Raw genomic sequence first — 19,109 nt, 5'->3', positions numbered from 1 at the left:
TTGTGGTGGGATTTTATTTTATTTTAGATTTTACATTTTATGACGAAAACATTTCTAAGCTGTGTAGCAGCCAGGATTTTTTTTTTGGGGGGGGTGGGGGGGGGTTAAAAATGTGTGTGGTGTGGTAAGTATAAAGTATGAGTATCATTTAATGTTACATTAACAAAGGTATGCATTATTTTATAAGGGGTAAGGACCTGGGACACCTGTTGCCATAAAAAAATATAGAAACCCTCATACCGCTTAAAATATTTTTTTTTTTTTTGATTGGGTTCTTGAGAGTTGGCAAAATTAAAAAGGAAATCTTAATTTAATATTTCGATAGCCTTTTCCACGCAAATATAAATTACAGTGGGATCTGGTTCATTTCAATTATTGTCTGCTGTTTTCGTAAAAACACTGGTGCAAATGACATTTTTGGACAGAATAAGAATGACAATCATAACATTTAAACTAAACTTACATTGGAACATTTGAGGTGTTTAAAATAAACAAAAACATCAGATGGACATTTTAATGAGGTTCTATGGCAGGATATTGTTACTTGGATGCAAATAGACAACACTGGTAATACAAAGATTTCTAAATTGAAATAAACTTGGTCAAACATAAAACCACGTGTAATTATTCTTCATGATTAGAATTATTACTAGAGCTTCTCAGTTAGCACTATTCAATGGCATGCATGTAGCTCCACATTTTTGTTTTCATCTTTCTTTCTTGTCCAAAACATAAAAACATGTTTGCTATTTTTCAGATTAAAAACAAACACATAAAAAGACAACAACAACAAAAAAATCTCACAAAATCTGGAGTTACATGTTTTACATTGGATAGTGACGCAATGCTTTTTGTGTAATCATACTTCGAGTACCGTGCAGTCTATTCACACCTCCCGTGTGAAGGAATGAATGTATTCTCTATTCCAAAGTCCTGCTGGAGACGTGGACCGCTTTTGTCTGACCGGCAAGCCTCCAGCGGCAGCAGCAGCGTGAGCGTGCGCCTTCAAGTGCATCACAGTTTAGGCTGATTGGCCAGCTTGGCCTTTAGGTTCTCTGCCAGCTTGTCCAAGAACTCGAAGGTGTTCAGGTAGTCTGCACGTGTCACACTGTAAGCAGAGGAAGATTAGTGGGAAAATGTATGAGGTTTTGAAAAGTGTTGCATCCTTTTCCATTATTTAAACAACCTCTTCATCATGCTGTTCACATTTCGACATCATGAGACTGGAGAGACTGGAAGAGATGGCTATCGCAGTGGACGTCCATGGAAATGTATTGGTTGATTCATGGACGCCTGTTGTTAAATTTCCCATTCAACTATTTGTTTGAGAACAGCAAGTTGTGCAAAAAGTACTGAAACATTGAAAAGTTGGACATACGCATTCAAATGTTTAGAGAAGGTCTGATTCAATTCACTTATTTGCAGATTTTTGGGAGGAGCGATCCTCAGTTATTCGCCTCCCATTTGTTGGGGGGAGCAAAATACTGTCAGTATGTATGATATTTCCTGCATCTCAATAATTGAGACAACGAGCCATTCCTGTCAGCTGTGAACATAACATGTTACAAACTCCCGTAGTGAAAGGGAGAAGGTGGTTTACTCGCTCCACTCCCAACCCCCGACTTACTCATCCACTCACAAATATAACAGCAGTGGTGTTGGATTTGTGACAGTCAGCAGGAGTGGAGAGATAAGATGGCGGCGTTCATGTCTGCTTTTGCTGACTAAACATGGCATCAAAACCAGTGGAATGTGTCAATCCATTTACTACTTACTCCTATTCGCGCTTTCGCCGTCCCTACCCTCCACTTATAGTCGGGGTCCACTGTAGTGCATTTTATGTTCATTTTAAAATTTCACCCGAAAGCTGAACATCCTGAACATTTTGTGAGTTACGTGACAGCCGCTTTAGTGAAAACGGTGATAAAGATTGTCAGCACCGACAAATTGCGACTAACTAACTTTGACAGGCCCTTGATGCAGATGGCCAAATCCTTGGTCATGAAGCCCGCCTCAATGGTCTCGACACAAACGGCCTCAAGCGCTTCCGCGAACACGCGCAGCTCCACGTTGCTGTCCAGCTTCGCGCGATGGAGGAGGCCTCGCGTCCACGCAAAGATGGATGCTGCGAGGAACAAAATGCTACAATCATTCTCTGACACAAACAGAACGTCCATGTTTGGGTTATAGCTGATGCTCCGTACCTATGGGGTTTGTGGAGGTTTCTTTCCCCTGCTGGTGTTGCCTGTAGTGGCGCGTCACTGTGCCGTGCGCCGCCTCCGACTCCACGGTCCGTCCGTCTGGACAGATCAGCACACTGGTCATCATACCCAGGGAGCCGTAGCCTAAAAGGGGGAAAGATCTGTTACTGCATGTTTGCGCTTTTACAAACCAATACTTCCGGAGGCCTTACTTTAACAAACGCTTACTAGTGACTTCAACTAATTGCACACAAATGTGAAGATTTAGACACACGGGTGACACTATATTAGTGAAGCATTTTAGTCTCCCCTATTGGATGTGGGCAAGGCTTTAGATGATTGCCATTCAACACAAAACTCAAACTAAAGAATGCGATTTCCGCAGAAAATGCACGTGAATGCGGAAGAGCTGACGCCGAACTGATATGCTGTGAAATTAACGCATTGTGGAAATGTACAATGTGAGACTTGAAACTGCAATGACTTGAATTGAAAGAAGGTAAATATGTAAAATATCTTTTAATTTGGGAATTTTATCGTGGAAATATGGGAATTTTGGGAATGTTAAAATGGTGGCAATGGCTTGCATTGGTCGAGGAATGTGGAAACAAAACGATAAAATATCTGCATGAACGTTGTGGAATACAGTGTTCTCCCATACATTCACACATTTCTTATTCACCTATACGTGCATTTGCGGTTGTGGCTCATTTGGTAGAGCGGGTTGTCCAGTAACCGAAGGGTCGACGGTTCAAATGAACTCCGACTGTTTGCATGTGTCAAGACACCGAACCCAAATGTGCTCCCATTGGGCCTGGCAGCACCTTGCATGGCAGCAGCCGCCCACTGATGTATGAATGCGTGTGCGAATGGGCCAATGTGAGGCTTCGTAAAGCACTTCGGGCACTGTGATGGCGTAGATAAAGCGCTATCTAAGGGCAGTCCAGTTACCATTTTTTATTTCTTTTTTTAACCATTTCTCCATGACTCCCTGAAAAACTCACTCAATATTGTGCTCAGGCCAGTACAAATAAGTATTGCATGACCACCATCTTGTGGCATGTATTGGCAATTATAAATCTTCGGGGGGGGGGGGGGGGCATCAATTACTTGCTGATTATTATTTTTATTTGGAATGTGAAAAATAGTTCAGAAGATGTCCTGAATGAGCTGCACAGTTGGAAGTTAGAATGTGAAAGCTGAGCAACATTTTTGGGTGGAATGTCTTATTTACTTGAATGTGTTTTTTCATGTAGAAAATGTGGAATTGTTGGAATGTGGACAACATACATTTTGTGAATATTTGGAAGTTTGAATGGTTTGAATTAGTTGAGAGATTTGAATGGAGTAGAATGTCAAAAATCGGGGAGAATAATAATGGTTTGGAATAACGTGTGAATGCTTTACTGTATTTTCTGCAAGGTCAAACTTAACCAAACTTGTTGTAAATGATCAAATTGATGCTCACAGTTTTCTAAATTAGTCACAGTACCATCTAGTAGAGACTGAAAATACCTAACACGCATATTTAATGAATCAACACAGGAACCGTAAACTATAAATAGAAAAGCCCCGTTGCTACATTTCAGATTTGTTTTGCTGTTTTATGCACCAATCCATCCATTGTGCCAACCTTGAGCCACGGAGTCGGACTGTACATCTCCATCGTAGTTCTTGCAGGCCCAAATGAAGCCTCCATCTGACTTCATGGCCTGGGCCACCATGTCGTCAATCAGCCGGTGCTCGTACCAGATACCTTTGGCCTCAAACTTAGCACGGTATTCCCTGTTGAGCAAAAATAAGTAGGAGTGTTCTTTTTTTTTTTTTTTCCCCTCAAAACTGTTTCCCTCCCCACATAAAATAATATAAAATCAATTAATCTGTTCCAGGCTCAAACCATCATTATCCTCATAACTTCATTATTATTTTTTTTTTGGGGGGGGGGGGGGGGGGGTATCAAATCCACACTCCAAAATCATGCATGTTAGGTTCAAACTCTGAATTGTCCATAGTTGTGAATGTGAATGGTCGTTTGTCAATGTGCACCCTGCGAGCAACCTGTCAAGGGTTTACCCCGATTGTCACCCAAAGCATGCTGGGATAGGCTCCAGCTCAACCGCGACCCTAGTTAGGATTAGATATAAGATATAAGATATAGAAAATGGATAGACGGATATCATTGTTGATATTGAACTAAGCAGTCTTTGTATTTTGCAAAGTTCCAATACTGGTTGCAATGTATACCATTCCACTTTTCCGCTTTGGCATCTATGCTGCCCTTCTGTGGTGGCATCACAGATTTAAAAAAAAAACAGAAGGAAAAGAAAAACAGACTAGATTCTTACTGAGCTGATGTCTCAAGAGACTTGCAGCCACCTCGCATGGTTTGAACTACAGTTTTATGTTGATGAAGGTACAGTATGTCTGATTTTTCTCTGTACCCCTTTTGGTGTGTTTGACTATGAAAGAGACAAATGTAAAGTGTGTGAATGCTTCTGTGCGTGTGTGCGTACATGCGCGTACTTCTCAAAGATCTCCTGGAAAATGTCTTTGAATCGTCCATCGTACTTCTTCAAGATGGTGTTCTTGGTGCTGAGGTAGAGAGGCCAGGACTTAACAAGAGCCATTTGAAAGGAGCTGTGAGCAAAGTCCCTGATGGATTTGTCTGTGTTGTACATCCCCAATGCCACGCCACCAGTGCCTGTACACAAATATTACACACGTTATAGATGATACAGAACAATAACGTGAACGTTTTAAGAAAACAAGATGCGGAGGAAGAGACGGGGAATGTCGTGCCGGGACAAAGCGTCGAGCAGGGAAGAGACGATATCAACCTGTCCTCTTATCATGCGAAACGTTAGTCACAACTTTCCCCATTGTGGGACTAATAAAGGTTATCTAACCTAATCTAATCATGATGGGTTGGGTATTTTCTATTATGATGTTTTAATAAAGAGAGGCAGAGACTGAGTACACCGTGGGCTGGACGCCAGCCCATCACGGTTCACATATAGAACAACAACCATTCATACTCGCGTTCACTCCTCCAGTATGGACAGTTTAGACCAGGCTTTGCACGATCAGGATGTTTGGGGCTGATCATCGATCAAGTTTAAAAAAAAAGGACAACCGATCACAAGATGGAGCGATGTGTCTATTTACATGACTTCATTTATTGTATAAACTTTTGTGCCGTATATTGAGTTTAGTATTCTCTAGCACAGAGGTGTCAAACATACGGCCCACGGGCCAGAACCAGCCCACCAGGGGGTCCAATCCGGCCCGTGGGGATGGAGAACACATTCACTGCTATTTTTCAATAAAAGCAATTTTTGTTGCTAGTTTTGTTCACTGGAGGGTGCACTGACAACACTTCAATGACATTGATGCACTTGTGAAGGCCAAACGATGCCAAGTTTCAGCAGCACCCTAATATAAAATGGAGTGCCATGTTCACACTAAGATTCTGTGAAAATAAATACCATCCATCCATCCATTTTCTGAGCTGCTTATCCTCACAAGGGTCGCGGGAGTGCTTCAAAAGAGGTTGCTTTGTTGTAATCTTTTTTCTCTCTCTCTCTCTCTCCATGCACTACCACAACTTAAATTTGTTATGTATACATTTACAAAGAGCGGCACGGTGAGGGACTGGTTAGCACATCTGCCTCACAGTTCTGAGGACCGGGGTTCAAATGCCGGCCCCGCCTGGGAGGAGTTTGCATGTTCTCCCCGTGCTGTCAGTCGTCCACCGTTCCACAATCAATTAATCATGTTCATGAATAGTTATCAAATTATTTCAAATTTGACCTGAAAACAACTACACTTTAAAATAAATAAATTGACTAATTAACAACTAATCAATTATCAAATTAATCAATAACTATTTTGGTAATCGATTAATTGTTGAGAGAATTTCAAATTGTCCAAATCCTCGGAATTTCAGCCTCTCAACAGTAAATATTCTCAAATTTTGCAATCCTCCATGAAAGCAGACCGATAAGCTATGTGTTTCATCAAAATAAGACATTACTTCATTTATTACTTTGGAAAATAATCATCAAAATGTTTTCCCATTTTCTGACACGTTACAGACCAAACCAGTAACTGAATCCTAATCACCTTATGTTTGTGCATTTTCTGCACTGTCAATTTGAAATAATGCTGTTTTTGAATAAATGCATGTAAATAAAGAAATACAAATGTATCAAATATTAAAAAAATAATCAACATGTTAATCAATTATTAAAATAATCGTTAGTCGCAGCCCTAAAATAAATGATTGTAATTTACAGAGTGCTAAAAGAGATTAAACAGACTAAAAAAAAATCTAACTCTGGCTAAAAACACCTTTTCAACAAAAAAAAAAAGTTGGTAAAATACCTACAGGTAGAGTGCGAAAAAGGGAATGAAAGAATAAAACAATTTATAAAAAGGAAGACATTACACGAGATAAAATTTATTCAGCTATCGCAGCCATCTTTGAAAAATAGAGGTCTTAAATCATTAAGGTTCTTGCTCTGACAAGGAACAATCTCAAAAACTGGGAGTGTCGTCAGATGCCTGCGTGTACTCAGCTACCTTCAAAATTATGGACGACGAACTTGACCTGCTCTCCGCTTACTGGCGTGTAGATCATCTCCACTTTGCCCGGCCCGGGAATCACAAAGTCGGTGGCTTTGTACTGCAGGGAACATATTGAAGAAAAGGTCAACGCTGTACAAATACATGACCCAAACAAAGTAACATTCAAAGACCCACTAAGGAAGCCAACAGAGACACTAGCCGAATAACACAAAACACTTCAGGGAAGATGCATTTTTTGGGTTGTAGGCATAGCTTGATGGCTAACTGCACAATGTAGTGGTGATAGAAATGGGCCAAGCTATTATTACTAAGTTACTCGCAATTAACTCATAATTCCGACGAAGAGCTTTAGAGGGCATTATACTGCATAGTGGGGGAGGGCCGACTCATCCTGATCCCTGGGCACGTCCTACCCCAAAAACCCGGCCAGCTGAGATGGTGAGAAAGAGTTTCAAGCTAAAGCTCAACAATTCAGTACTTGTTCTCAGTCTTTGCACATTTTCAGCAATTACCTGCAAACATATTTAATGCATTTAGAAACAAACCATGAAAATGACTTCAGTGCGACTTTAAAGTAATGGTCTGTTAAACTCCGTTTGATGTAAGTGATAGAGCAGAGCTTTTCAGAGACATTACACAACTTTCCGGCACATGACTCTTCACCTAGATAGAGTTCTTGCTCTGGGGCCGGAGCAGTGTTGACTCTGGCCTGTGGGCCAGGACATGACGGTACAAAGGCCTTCTTATGAAATGTTAACTTTTTACTATACATCTCCTGACGACAGAACATGTCTGCGATAACCACAACTCAGTGAGAGAGACAGTTAACAGCTTGTTATGCATTAAACAGAACTGAGTCCCCCCCCCCCCCCTGCCCCCTCCCACAAAAGTTATTCCGAGTCTATGAGGAAACAACTTTGACTCAAACAAGATTGTTGACTTATTTTCTAATTCTATCTATAAATGGGACCATACTTTTTGACACGGAAGTGTGTACTAGGGCTGTACGGTATTGGGAAAAAAATGACAGATTTTTTTTAAACCTGTGCTATATATTGTGATGTGAAAGAATACAGGACCAGTGTCCGGAAAGCTTGTTTCCTACGCAAACTAGTTCAAAGTTCTGTTCATTGTTCCAAAAATGAACTAGTTCAGTTCATAATTCAAATTTTTGAAAAACCAACTAGCAGAGATTTTATATATATATATACTAAGACAAGGGCGTGCAAAATCCTCTCGGACCGTCTGCACCCCGGTCACCAGCTCTTCCAGCTCCTTCCCTCAGGTAGGCGCTACCGATCAACGCAAACTAGACCTAGTAGACATTCCAACAGCTTCTTCCCTCTTGCGATCAACTTCTTAAACACCTAACCTATAATTCCATTACAACAAGATGGAAATTTTTTGACTTGAGTTCGTTGTCACATTTCTGTGGGGCCAATTATGTATTACTCGTGCACTCACTGTAGTTGTCTCGCCATGCTGCACTATTTGCATATACTGGCCACTCATGCCAGAGTAGCATCTGCTCCATTTGCACACTGATTGAGGAGTATCTGTAACATTTGCACAACCGACATTGTCCCAGATGATCGCACTACTCGTCACTTTAAACCGCATACACTCCTTGAAGTCTCGGCGCTCTTTGGACAATGGTCATTGCACCGGACTATTGCAATATTAGTCATTCGAACTGCTCTAAGTGCTCGAGGACTCTGCATCTTTTTGCACAATTGTTTTTTGTAAATGTCTTTATGTCTCCAAAGTGTTCTGTAAATTGACTGTCTGTTGTACTAGAGCGGCTCCAACTACCGGAGACAAATTCCTTGTGTGTTTTGGACATACTTGGCGAATAAAGATGATTCTGATTCTGATGGTTTTAGAGGATCAAAATGTATGCCACCTGATCTTTCAGATTCTCTTGAAAACATTATCAACATTACATTAGAAAATAAGTTATAAATTGGTCAACATTAAGGGAGTCTGTGTGATATTGCCTGCGTCAGGCAGCACTGAGGTCTACTGGAAAAGATGCAGCGTAATTAACAGCAGATCGAAGAGGATGCCCCTTGACCGCAATACAGTCTAGCGCTTAGGCAGCACTGAGCTCTACTAGATGTGCAGCAAAATAGAAGGAGAGGCAGAGAAGGTTCCCCAACTAAATAAACTCAACGAAACTAAACTCCGGAAATTGTCATTTTCTCCACAAAGCAAATAATATATGCCTGTGAGTATTTTTGTATCTGTTCTTGCTCCGTGTGTGTTAAAGTAGCAGTTGTTTTAACAGCAGGTTTATAATTACCGAGACATCAATGCTAATTCCCATTAGCCCGTCTATGCTGTTTCACATTATATGTTAGCATTAAGTTCGTAGACTTAAGCTCGACAAAAATACATGCTTTTAACATTAAGGTGTTTAAATATACCATGTTTCTTATTTGTCATTGTTATGTAATGCATCAGTTCTAAAGTAAACTTCAACAGCAAACAGCTTGAAGCAAGCCCATTTTCCCCTCTTATTTGGAGAACTTTGCAAGCAACAGTTTTCTTCTTTTCGTTTACCTGATCTCCATGGGCATGCCTGCCAATGATGATGGGCTTGACCCAGCCAGGCACCAGACGGGGGATGTTCCGGCAAATGATGGCCTCCCTGAAGACGGTGCCACCCAGTATGTTCCGAATGGTCCCGTTGGGCGAGCGCCACATCTGCTTGAGCTTGAACTCCTCCACGCGCTTTTCATCCGGCGTGATGGTGGCACACTTGATGCCCACGCTGTAGCGCCGCACCGCCTCAGCTGCCTCCACCGTCACCTGGTCATTTGTAGCATCGCGGTTCTCCATTCCTAAGTCGTAACTGTGTGGGTAGTGAGAGAAACATTTTTAGTCACACGGGAGGTTTTGTTTCTTGACATTTTGTAATACCGACAAAGTTTTTAGAATGATCCTCAAATCACACAGAACTGCAAAAAAGCACCTCATTTGAACACTGTTAGTGATATGGGCTCAATAGGGCTGTACAATTAATCGAATTTTAATCGTGATCATGATTTTGACTGCCACTATTACATTAACCATTGGAGATTTATACATTTATAATGTGGGCTCTGCATATTTAATGAAACACTTTCTAGAACCAGCAGTCAGCCAACCAGAGAGCAAACATATGGTTAAGGCGTCATTAAGTCGCCTAAATAACAAGTGTGCGCACACTGCAGTGGGAGCCTAAAGTCACTCAATGGACTGATGAGAGCGAGTCATGTCGAGAAAAGAAAGTACAGTAAAAACTGAAGCATCATGGTGAGGAGCTAGTGCCTCGAAAGGATCAATATCCGTTGTTTGGACCGCCGGGTCATTTTATTGACGGGGATTTTCCAATGAAAAGTGGGTGCTTGAAGCCTAATCATATCGTCTTTTCTGTATGAGCTGTACTTGCTTCCATTGAGTTGAATGTTGTGACTGGACGCTGTAATAGCGTATTTATTCTGTTCGCCCTTGTTAAAGTTGACATTTGTTTGGGTAATTTGTTTTATTACCAATCATTTATTCTTAGTTTCATTTTGCACTGCAAACTGTTGACATATTGTATGCTGAAAATTAGTGCAGTAAAAATATATGTTTTCCCTAACATGATCAATAATTTTGATTAACAATCATGATTACAATATTGATAAAAATAATCATGATTATCATTTCGGCCATAATTATGGGACACTAGCTCAATATCATTCATTCCTCCATTTTCTATAGTGCTTGTCCTCATTATGGTTGCATGTGAACTGGAGCCTATCCCAGCTGACTTTGGGTGAGAGGCAGGGTACGGCCTAAACTGGTTGCCAATCAATTGCAGGGCATATATAATTTATAAAGAACCATTCAAGTTCTCATTCATACCCAGGTGAAGAAGTGTTAGTCACAACTCCACTGTGGTGCCAGGGATCAATTTCAAATGACAACACTGTGGCGACTAGTTTTGTTACGTTCGCGAACGTTTCGTTCAGAAGAACAAATCGTTTTAGTGAACGAACTGAACCGAATCAGTTTATGAAATGATTCGTTCTTTTAGCTTGGCCGCCGTGAGGAGAGCGAGTCGACTGGGAGCGGAAACCATTTCCGAATGTTCGGCGAATGACCAATGAGCAGCCAGCGCCAGGCAGCGTCGTGCAGGCGGGGGAGGGACTTAAGTGAACTGAGTGATTCGTTCAGTTAACTGGTGTACTGAGGAACTGAAGAGTGATTCGTTCAGTGAACCGGTGTACTGAGGAACTGAAGAGTGATTCGTTCCGGGGAGGGACTAAAGTGAACTGAGTGATTCGTTCAGTGAATTGAGGAACTCAAGAACTGAAGAGTGATTCGTTTGTTGAACTTACATTCGCGATCCGTTAGACACGAGTGATTCGTTCGTTGAACTTCTTCGTTTGTGATCCGCTAAGGAGCGATGTACTAGTACGATGAGTGATTCGTTTTTCGCAAGGAACGGCGTACTACGCAGTGAACGTACTCATGAGTGATTTTAACCGCAATTCCTGACGTCCTCGCAGGGATAGCTTCCACTAGCATAGTCAAGCTAACTGCTCATTTTTGAGTCAGTCAAGCACACACATTTAAAATAAATGTAAATTAATAATAAAAGTTTATACATACACCTACATATTCCCTATGTGTCTCTAATGTGATTATTAAAGCTTTTTATTTCATAATAAGACATTAAACTTATATAGGCCTTCTCAAGACACTCAAAGACGCTTTCCACTAATTAGATGACAACAACAGTAAGGTGAGTGAGCAGAAAGCCTGGTTGGCGGGGGCTGGTCACCACGGTGGAATGCAGAAAAGTCACGCCGACTGGCGAGAGCCTAGCTGGACGTCGGGAAGGATGGTCGGTAGCTGAGCTCGCTGCACGCATGTTCATGACTCACAACCGAAGCCGGGTGTTCGAGAGCTTGCTTCCCCGTGTTATTAGAGAAGACTCTTCTTCAATGAGGAGCTGTAGTCCTCCTTCCCTTTCCCCTCCTTAGTTAAAGTTAATGAGCAATAAACTGTTATCTATTTATTTTATGTTTTATTTCTTTAAAAGTGTGTTTTCACTTATGTCTATATTGCACTATATTTATTTTTAACCACACATTGATAAAAAAGTAAGTATAATTTAATTTAACATTACCTTGAGTTAAAAACAAACGGGGTCACGGAACCAATAAACACATTCACTGCCATTGATGGCTTTAGAAGTCAAATATCCATGTTAACTGGGAAGGCTTGCAGTGAATGAGTTAAGTTTCACTGCATACAGGTATACAATAATAGAATGTAACATCAACCAAACTATCAAACAAATGAATATCAAAACAGTAAACATAAGCAATATGGCTCCCACACATACAGTGGTCTCCATTTTAGAAAAGATGCGCGATCAGTTCTCTGCGCCGGCTGTCAAAAAAACAACAACAACAAAAAAAGAAAAAACACTGCTTTTATCCGCTTTTATTTAAAAAAATGATGTTCTATACTGTATATTATATGATTCTCATTAGGTGATTAGTCATCTGTGTTGATGCTGTGATGGATTTAAAAAAGGAGGACAGTTAAGAAGATTAAGCCAAAGACTGTTGAGGGCAGTAACCTACATTTCTGCGGCATCTAATTCACCTCATTTCTCTGCTAATTGTACTTCTTGCAAGACCTGACAAGCTGCATGAATAAAAGGCATTAACCTCCAACCTGGCTCACTTTATTTGCACCTACACACTTTGTTTGAGAACAGACATGACCTTTCAACCACTTTCTCCATCCCGAGCAACAACATCCGGAATCGACACCCATGATTTTATGTCTAATATACCAGTGAGAAGGAAGCTTTCAGCAAACAAGATCAGGTTTGACAAGTATATTGTCTGTGTGTGTTGGATTGCCAAGGCATGTGTGAGAGGGACATGCATACCAACCTTCTTCGGACAAGCAACCCCATATGGGTTGCAAAGTCTTACGTGACACTGTGAGCCCTTTTTCACAACACTATTTACAATATCTAGAACCATGAAGTGCATCCAGTATGACAATAAACAGCCATCTCAATGACACATGTTTCGAAGTGTGAGTTTGGATAATAACTCAACCAAAATGTGTGTGAGCAAAGGTTACACAAAGTTGGACAACACCAAACGGATATAATTACGCCATCGCAGCAAAACATTGATAAAGGTTGCTCCGAATTGATAGCTAAAGCCCAGTCCGTCCAAAGTTACGTGAAGTGAGCAGACTCACGTTCAAAACTGTTACGACTCCAGCTTCACCCGATGCCTTGCCGATTGTTGTCAAAGTACTGTTTCAGTTTATTTTCAATGTGGTTAACTTGCTTTTCACACTTATTTGACAATTTTGACATTAAGCCTATGTTATTAAAGTTAAGACTGACTGTTTCATTGATTTTAACGTTAAATAGAGGTGATAGTAAAGTATGCAATAATATATACGTACAGATTATATACACACATACACATACATATATATACACGCACACCTATATATATATATATATATATATATATATATATATATATATATATATATAAGACTTTAAACCGATCTGATCGGCTTGATTGCATCAACCGATAATTTGCATTTTATGCTGATCGGCTTTAATGTCATAATTTGCCGATTCGATCAATGACGCAATTGATCGGCTCCCCAAAAGACATTCACTCCGCGTTGCCGTCATGTACAGTATGTTTGATTCCAAAAGCTAGTTTATTTCTAGCCTTGTCGTGTCTTTTGACATAGTACTGTAAATATCTGCTCGCCAATAAAGTAATAAAAAAAAAATTGTCGGCGGTGTGGGACAGACGACACATCTGAGACAGACAACAAGACAAATTTGGCCTTTCACGGTTGCACTATGTCAGACTACTGCAATGAAATCTTGTATTCCGACACCACTTCATCGCGTCTTTATCGACTTTATCTTATCAACGCAAACACCGGATACACTCGTTACAATGGCGACAACAACAACAACGGATCGCACGTGTATTGTGTTGGTCAAAACAGAACAAAATGGGGAAAAAAACGTGTGGTGGTCACCGGCGCTTAGGAGAGGACATTCTTTTAAGGATTGCTTGAGGAATGTTCACATTCTTTGAATACAATACGGCTCGCAAGCAGGCAACAAAACATTATGTGTAAAGTCCAATAGAAACACACATACAGTATATCAAAATGTTGCAGCATTTGAAGCTGTGCTTTTAAGACAACCCTTAATAAACGACATGCCGGTATTGTTTGCTTTTCCTAACCCAGATCCAGAAATACCAGTAATACCCCTGTAGTCTATGATATCATTACCTGTGCAAATCCAGTTCCAGGTAGGGGAAGATTAGCTTCTGCTTGATGAGCTCCCAGATGACACGGGTCATTTCGTCACCCTGCATCTCCACCACAGAACCGGCCTTGGTTTTGGTAGCCATTGTTGAGCCTGCAAACGCACATGGAACACAAGCGTTAGGATTGGGATGAAGCCATCGAGAAGTAGGGGGAGTAGTGCATCGGTGAATGAGTTCATTCATAGTGGGACGCAGGATTAGTGCCAGTTCTGATTATGAAGACTACAAAAACCCTGCAGATTCATTTCTTAAACTTCAACCAGACCTCTGTGGTTTCAAAATAAAAGCTACGCCAATGTCTTCTTTTAAATGTGATTTGTCAATATGAATGTGGGTCTTTCTAACTTTTCCTCATCAGTAGAAGCTTTTCAAGTGAATTGCTCACTTGTGAAAGTTATACATGGCAGGCAAGGAGGAGGGGGGGGGATTTATCGGAGGAACACCCAAACAGGAAGTAAAAGTATAACTGGAGCAGGACGAGCAGTCTCATCAAATGGAGTAAGGGGAAAAAACGACAACCGTCAAACTAACCAAACATGACAAGAAGCTTGCCCCACACGATATGTACATTTGAAAAGCAATAGAGTCGTTTTCTCGTCTTCAATTGTACACTCTCGGGCAAAACCGAAGCCCCATTAGCACGAGAAGAGAAGCGAACAATGGCAGTGACAATACCGTCCTTCCTGCGGCTTGACAGTCTATCACGAAGACAGTACTAAAACCGTGCATATTCCTACCTTATTTAGCGGGTAAAAAGGGAGGAAGAAGGCGGAATAATTCCCACAATTAGCTCGAGCAGGGAGAGGTTGCGACAGGCTGGCAGCAAGGCGAGCAGGCAGGTCGCCTGCTTCCTCCCATTCGGGCTAGTTTGACAAGACATCCACCAATCAGAGAAGAGAGGAAAACGTTAAGTACCAATCAGACGCGACCGTACGACCGAGTGGGCGCGGCGTCGTGTATTTTAGGCGTCAATGTACTCTGTCTGGTGGTCGATGTATAAAAGCACAAAAAAACAAAAAACAAAAACAAAAACAAAAAAAACTAATACCAAACGTCGGCCTATGTTTGATGTTTGTATCATTGTTGTTTCATATACTTTTTTATTAACCTCTTATATATTTAAAATAAATGTTCAGGTGTTTTATTAAGTTCATCCATGTTTTCGTTTACCAAAACATATTTTTCCGTTGCATTTTAAACCACACAACAATTTAGGTTTACAAATTAAAAATGTTATATTTCCAACCGCTAGATGGCAGAAGCTCACTGTGCGATTGATTCCACCTTTTATCTCGCTTTCATACAGCCACGTGGACCAGAGGAGAGACAACAAAGTGGCAGGTGTCTCAGTTTAACATCCACGATTATTTGTCGAAATGTCACGATTCGTCATCGTTTTCTACAATTTTTAAAACAATTGATGTAACATTGTCCGAATATAACACGTGGACACCTCAGAAGTGCTCACTAAGCCCTAATATGTAACACAAAATGTTGATTAAATCATATGTAGGAAAGTATGTGGACATCGTCTTCTTTTCCACATGCATCGCCACACCACACATGCATTAAACTGTCCTGAATGCGCGTTTGTTTGTTCCAGAAAGGCAAATGCTCGCCGAATTACACACCTGCCTGTATTTATTTATTTTTCTTCCACAAAGCAGAAGATGAAAAAAAAATGAACTGGCAGTTCTTTGTTGTCCCCCACCTCCACTCTGAAAGAGGACCACATCATCAGGACCTTATAGGCGTCACGTGACTCGGCATCTGCTCTCTGTTGATAACCAAGAGAGGGAGAAGGAGGGAGATGGGGGGGAGGTGAGGGGAAAGGAGAGCGAGAGAACGAGAGAGAGGGGTGAGGAGGAGCTTGTCGCTATAAGATTCACTCACACACCATCAGCACCACAAAGTCACAGTCCATCCGTCCATTGTTTGCTGCGTCTCTCCTGCTTTGTTTTAGCGCGTAAACCCAGGCTCACCTTTGGGCACCGCTCAGCTGGAAGGTGCGCCTTAACTTAACCCTCACGCTTACCCTTCAGTTCGCTCTCTGTCTTGGGCTCGATTATGGTCACAGCCCCCCCGGTGCCAAGGTGGAGCCGCCGCGCGTTTCTCGGATCGGTGCGCTCCTCCAGGGGCTGGGATGCGCACCGGGTACCTCCCGTTTCCTGCCGAGCTTTGGGTCTGAGCAGCGGGAGGAGGAGTCCAGCGGCGCCCCGGGGCGCCGAGTCAGGAGGACCCAGTCGACCCGGAGCAGGATGCCGGTGATGAGAGGGCTGCTGGCCCCGCAGAACACCTTCCTGGACACCATCGCCACAAGATTCGATGGCACCCGTGAGTACTCATGATTGTCTATAAACATAAGTTTGTCAATGTATTTTCTTTCACTTCTCCATACATAAAAATGCCACTATAGCTTGAAGATTATGAATGCACACTGGTCCCTTCATTCATGAGTAGTTGGCAGAATTATAAATATACTGCAATGGTTCTTTGAGAATGAGGCAAGCAGTTCAAGGCTCTTTTCTAAGGTTGTGATGTAAATAAAGCCTAGTGTTTGCAAGGGAGTGTGTCTGAGCATTTTACTTGCAGTTTTAGTGGGGATCTTATTTTTCCTTTGGCGAGAGTGGTTTGCGAACAGATGCAATGAGCATTCCCTGTGTGTTCAGGCCCATGCTGGGTAGGTGGGCGGGTGCGAGAGGCTTATATTGCATTTGGGCTCTTTTCGTCTTCTGTCCCTTCACACTGAATATTTGTGGAGTTTGTGTGAATGCCGCAAAGAGAACGGTCAGCTCTTCTCGTCTTCATTTTCAATAGCGTGTATGAGTAAGCAATCCGTTTACTGGACAGGAAGTATTGGGATGCTCCTCGTAGTCAATTTCTAATCAATCATGTATTGGACTAAAACCTTAGTTTGCAGATTTGTTTGCGCAAGCCCCAACATTTTTGGTAGGACACCGTTCTGTTCCCCAGTGCACAAAGTCCATGGAGGATTGTTGGTGTGCAAGAAGCCTCAAACTGATTTGGGCACACTGTTAGACATTTCATAGGGTTTTACAGTAACTTACTGGCAGCAGTATTGCCAGTATGTTACTGTAAATTCAAGGTGACAGTTTACTAGCAACACTGTTGTCAGTAAATTACTGTTTGAAAAAAATGAAAAAGTTTAAAGTATTTTACTGTATGGTATGTGATAAATAACTGTAGAATTTACAGGAATGTCTGACAGTGTAGAGATACGAGCTAAGCAAGGCACTGCATCCAAAATCAATCAGCAACTCTTTTAGTACACTTTATCACTTCATTCAGGTGTAATGTCTAAATATCCAAATACTTTTTATTTTTTTGAACCTGTCCTGTTCCATGAACATGCAGAATGGCGGCCCTGTATGCTATTTGTACTGGAACCGTTTTGCTGTGCAACTAGGGAGTTTGAAATACTCCTGCTTATTTTTTATTTTTATAATTATTCTGATGTTTATTGAAAATGCAGCCGGACAGAAAAGTATTTTATGGGACAGAACAGACAAGGGGAATAGGGATGCAAACCACACCAGAACAATAGTAAGACAGTCTAGATATGACAACAAGTAACGTTACAAAGTGAATTGAGCCCATTCCGCAGGGGACCCAGCCAGAGGGACGCCACCCACTCCCAAGGACCCAGAGCGGTCCCCCAGTCCAACCGAAGCGCCCCGGCCAGGCCTAACGGGAGGGGCAAGGGTACCGGAACAACCTGTGGCATGGCGGGCCAGAGAGCAGGCTGGAGTGCCGAAACACCCGGCCAAGTGTTCACCTCAGCCTGACACTGCCCTCCCCCCACTGACGGGTGTATGATTGTATGATGCATTAAAATACTTTTTAAAAGCACTCGATACATAAATGTATAGTGTCACATACATGTGTGTTGTGTGCATTTTAGAATTAGTCTGACACAATTGCGAGTGGAGTTCCTTCGGGAAATGCTTTAAGTCCATTCCCTTTCTAAGACGGTTGGAACCCCAACCCTTGTTCTTGCATGTCAAGTAGGTGGGCACAATGTCCCAGTACTTCTGTCCATGCATGTACATATTGTATGCTATCTGGTTGCGTAGAACGGTGCCCCAACATCCATCTAAACTAAGAATCACAACACAATGTTGAGGGGAGTTCCTCGGGGAAAATGTTTGAGGTTCATTTTGGAAAAACATTGAACCCTTGTGTAAATCAAACTTCACATTTTCCTCCATTGTCACTTCCTGTCCGTGGCCTTTTGCCTCATACTTTTGTTCTCCTCACACAGTTGCCTACTCTGACAGCAAGTTACGGTTCCGCCCTGTACATCTCTGTGGAGATGCTCATCACTTCCCCGTTAATATTTGAACGATAAAGACAGTTGTGTTCATCTTGTTGTCTCCAGTATAATGGTCTCATCTGCATGGGAATAAAAAGGCCGCCCACTGCCGGCACCACACACACACACACACACACACACACACGCACACACACACACACACACAACGATAAGACAAACCAAACAGTAGCGGGAGAGGGGGTGGGGGGGGGGTAGACCGTGTCTTTGTGTCTCAAGCACTGGCTGTGTGGATCAGCCCCCGTCACATCAAGACACGGCTCTTCTCTCTCATGGTGTCCCTCCCCCGGGCTGCATGCTTATAATTACATATCTCAAGCAGCACTATGTACAGTCATTGTAATTAACTGCACAGATGTCAATAATCCATTGTGACCCATTCTTGGCTGTCAGACTGGACAGGGGTGCGGCATATGAGGCGGGTGCTGGTGGTGGTGCTGATTGTGGGGGGCAGGGGGCTTGCTGCACCAGCCATACTAAGGGGAGGAGAGGCTCTTCCATTGTGTGTCTCATTGCCATGTTATTGTAAATGATGCGACATTACTTCCTGAAGAAAAGCCTTTAGTGGGGAGGTGAAGGCCATGTGTGTACTTG

General features: G+C 42.0%; 2 protein-coding genes across 2 annotated transcripts in view; one reads left to right on the top strand and one right to left on the bottom strand.

Annotated features, from left to right (window-relative positions):
- On the bottom strand, positions 1–15,013 carry idh1 (isocitrate dehydrogenase (NADP(+)) 1). The gene is made up of 9 exons (XM_061691719.1): positions 14,902–15,013; positions 14,127–14,256; positions 9,351–9,642; positions 6,783–6,885; positions 4,725–4,902; positions 3,835–3,986; positions 2,205–2,345; positions 1,963–2,125; positions 1–1,108 (listed from the first exon to the last, which is right to left on the bottom strand). Exons 2-9 carry the CDS (start codon positions 14,246–14,248, stop codon positions 1,015–1,017), a joined length of 1,245 nt encoding a protein of 414 aa, XP_061547703.1. The 5' UTR covers positions 14,249–14,256; positions 14,902–15,013; the 3' UTR covers positions 1–1,014.
- Positions 15,014–16,422: 1,409 nt separating this feature from the next.
- kcnh3 (potassium voltage-gated channel, subfamily H (eag-related), member 3) overlaps positions 16,423–19,109 on the top strand; it is a 124,545-nt gene continuing 121,858 nt past the window's right edge. Inside the window, exon 1 of the mRNA XM_061691718.1 lies at positions 16,423–16,498. Coding sequence (XP_061547702.1) covers positions 16,423–16,498 — 76 coding nt within the window. The remainder of the gene's footprint in view (positions 16,499–19,109) is intronic.

This window comes from Phycodurus eques, chromosome 12 (genome assembly GCF_024500275.1).
Source record: "Phycodurus eques isolate BA_2022a chromosome 12, UOR_Pequ_1.1, whole genome shotgun sequence".
In the NCBI taxonomy this organism is placed as follows: Eukaryota; Metazoa; Chordata; class Actinopteri; order Syngnathiformes; family Syngnathidae; genus Phycodurus; species Phycodurus eques.
This window is presented reverse-complemented; position numbering and strand designations above follow the sequence as displayed.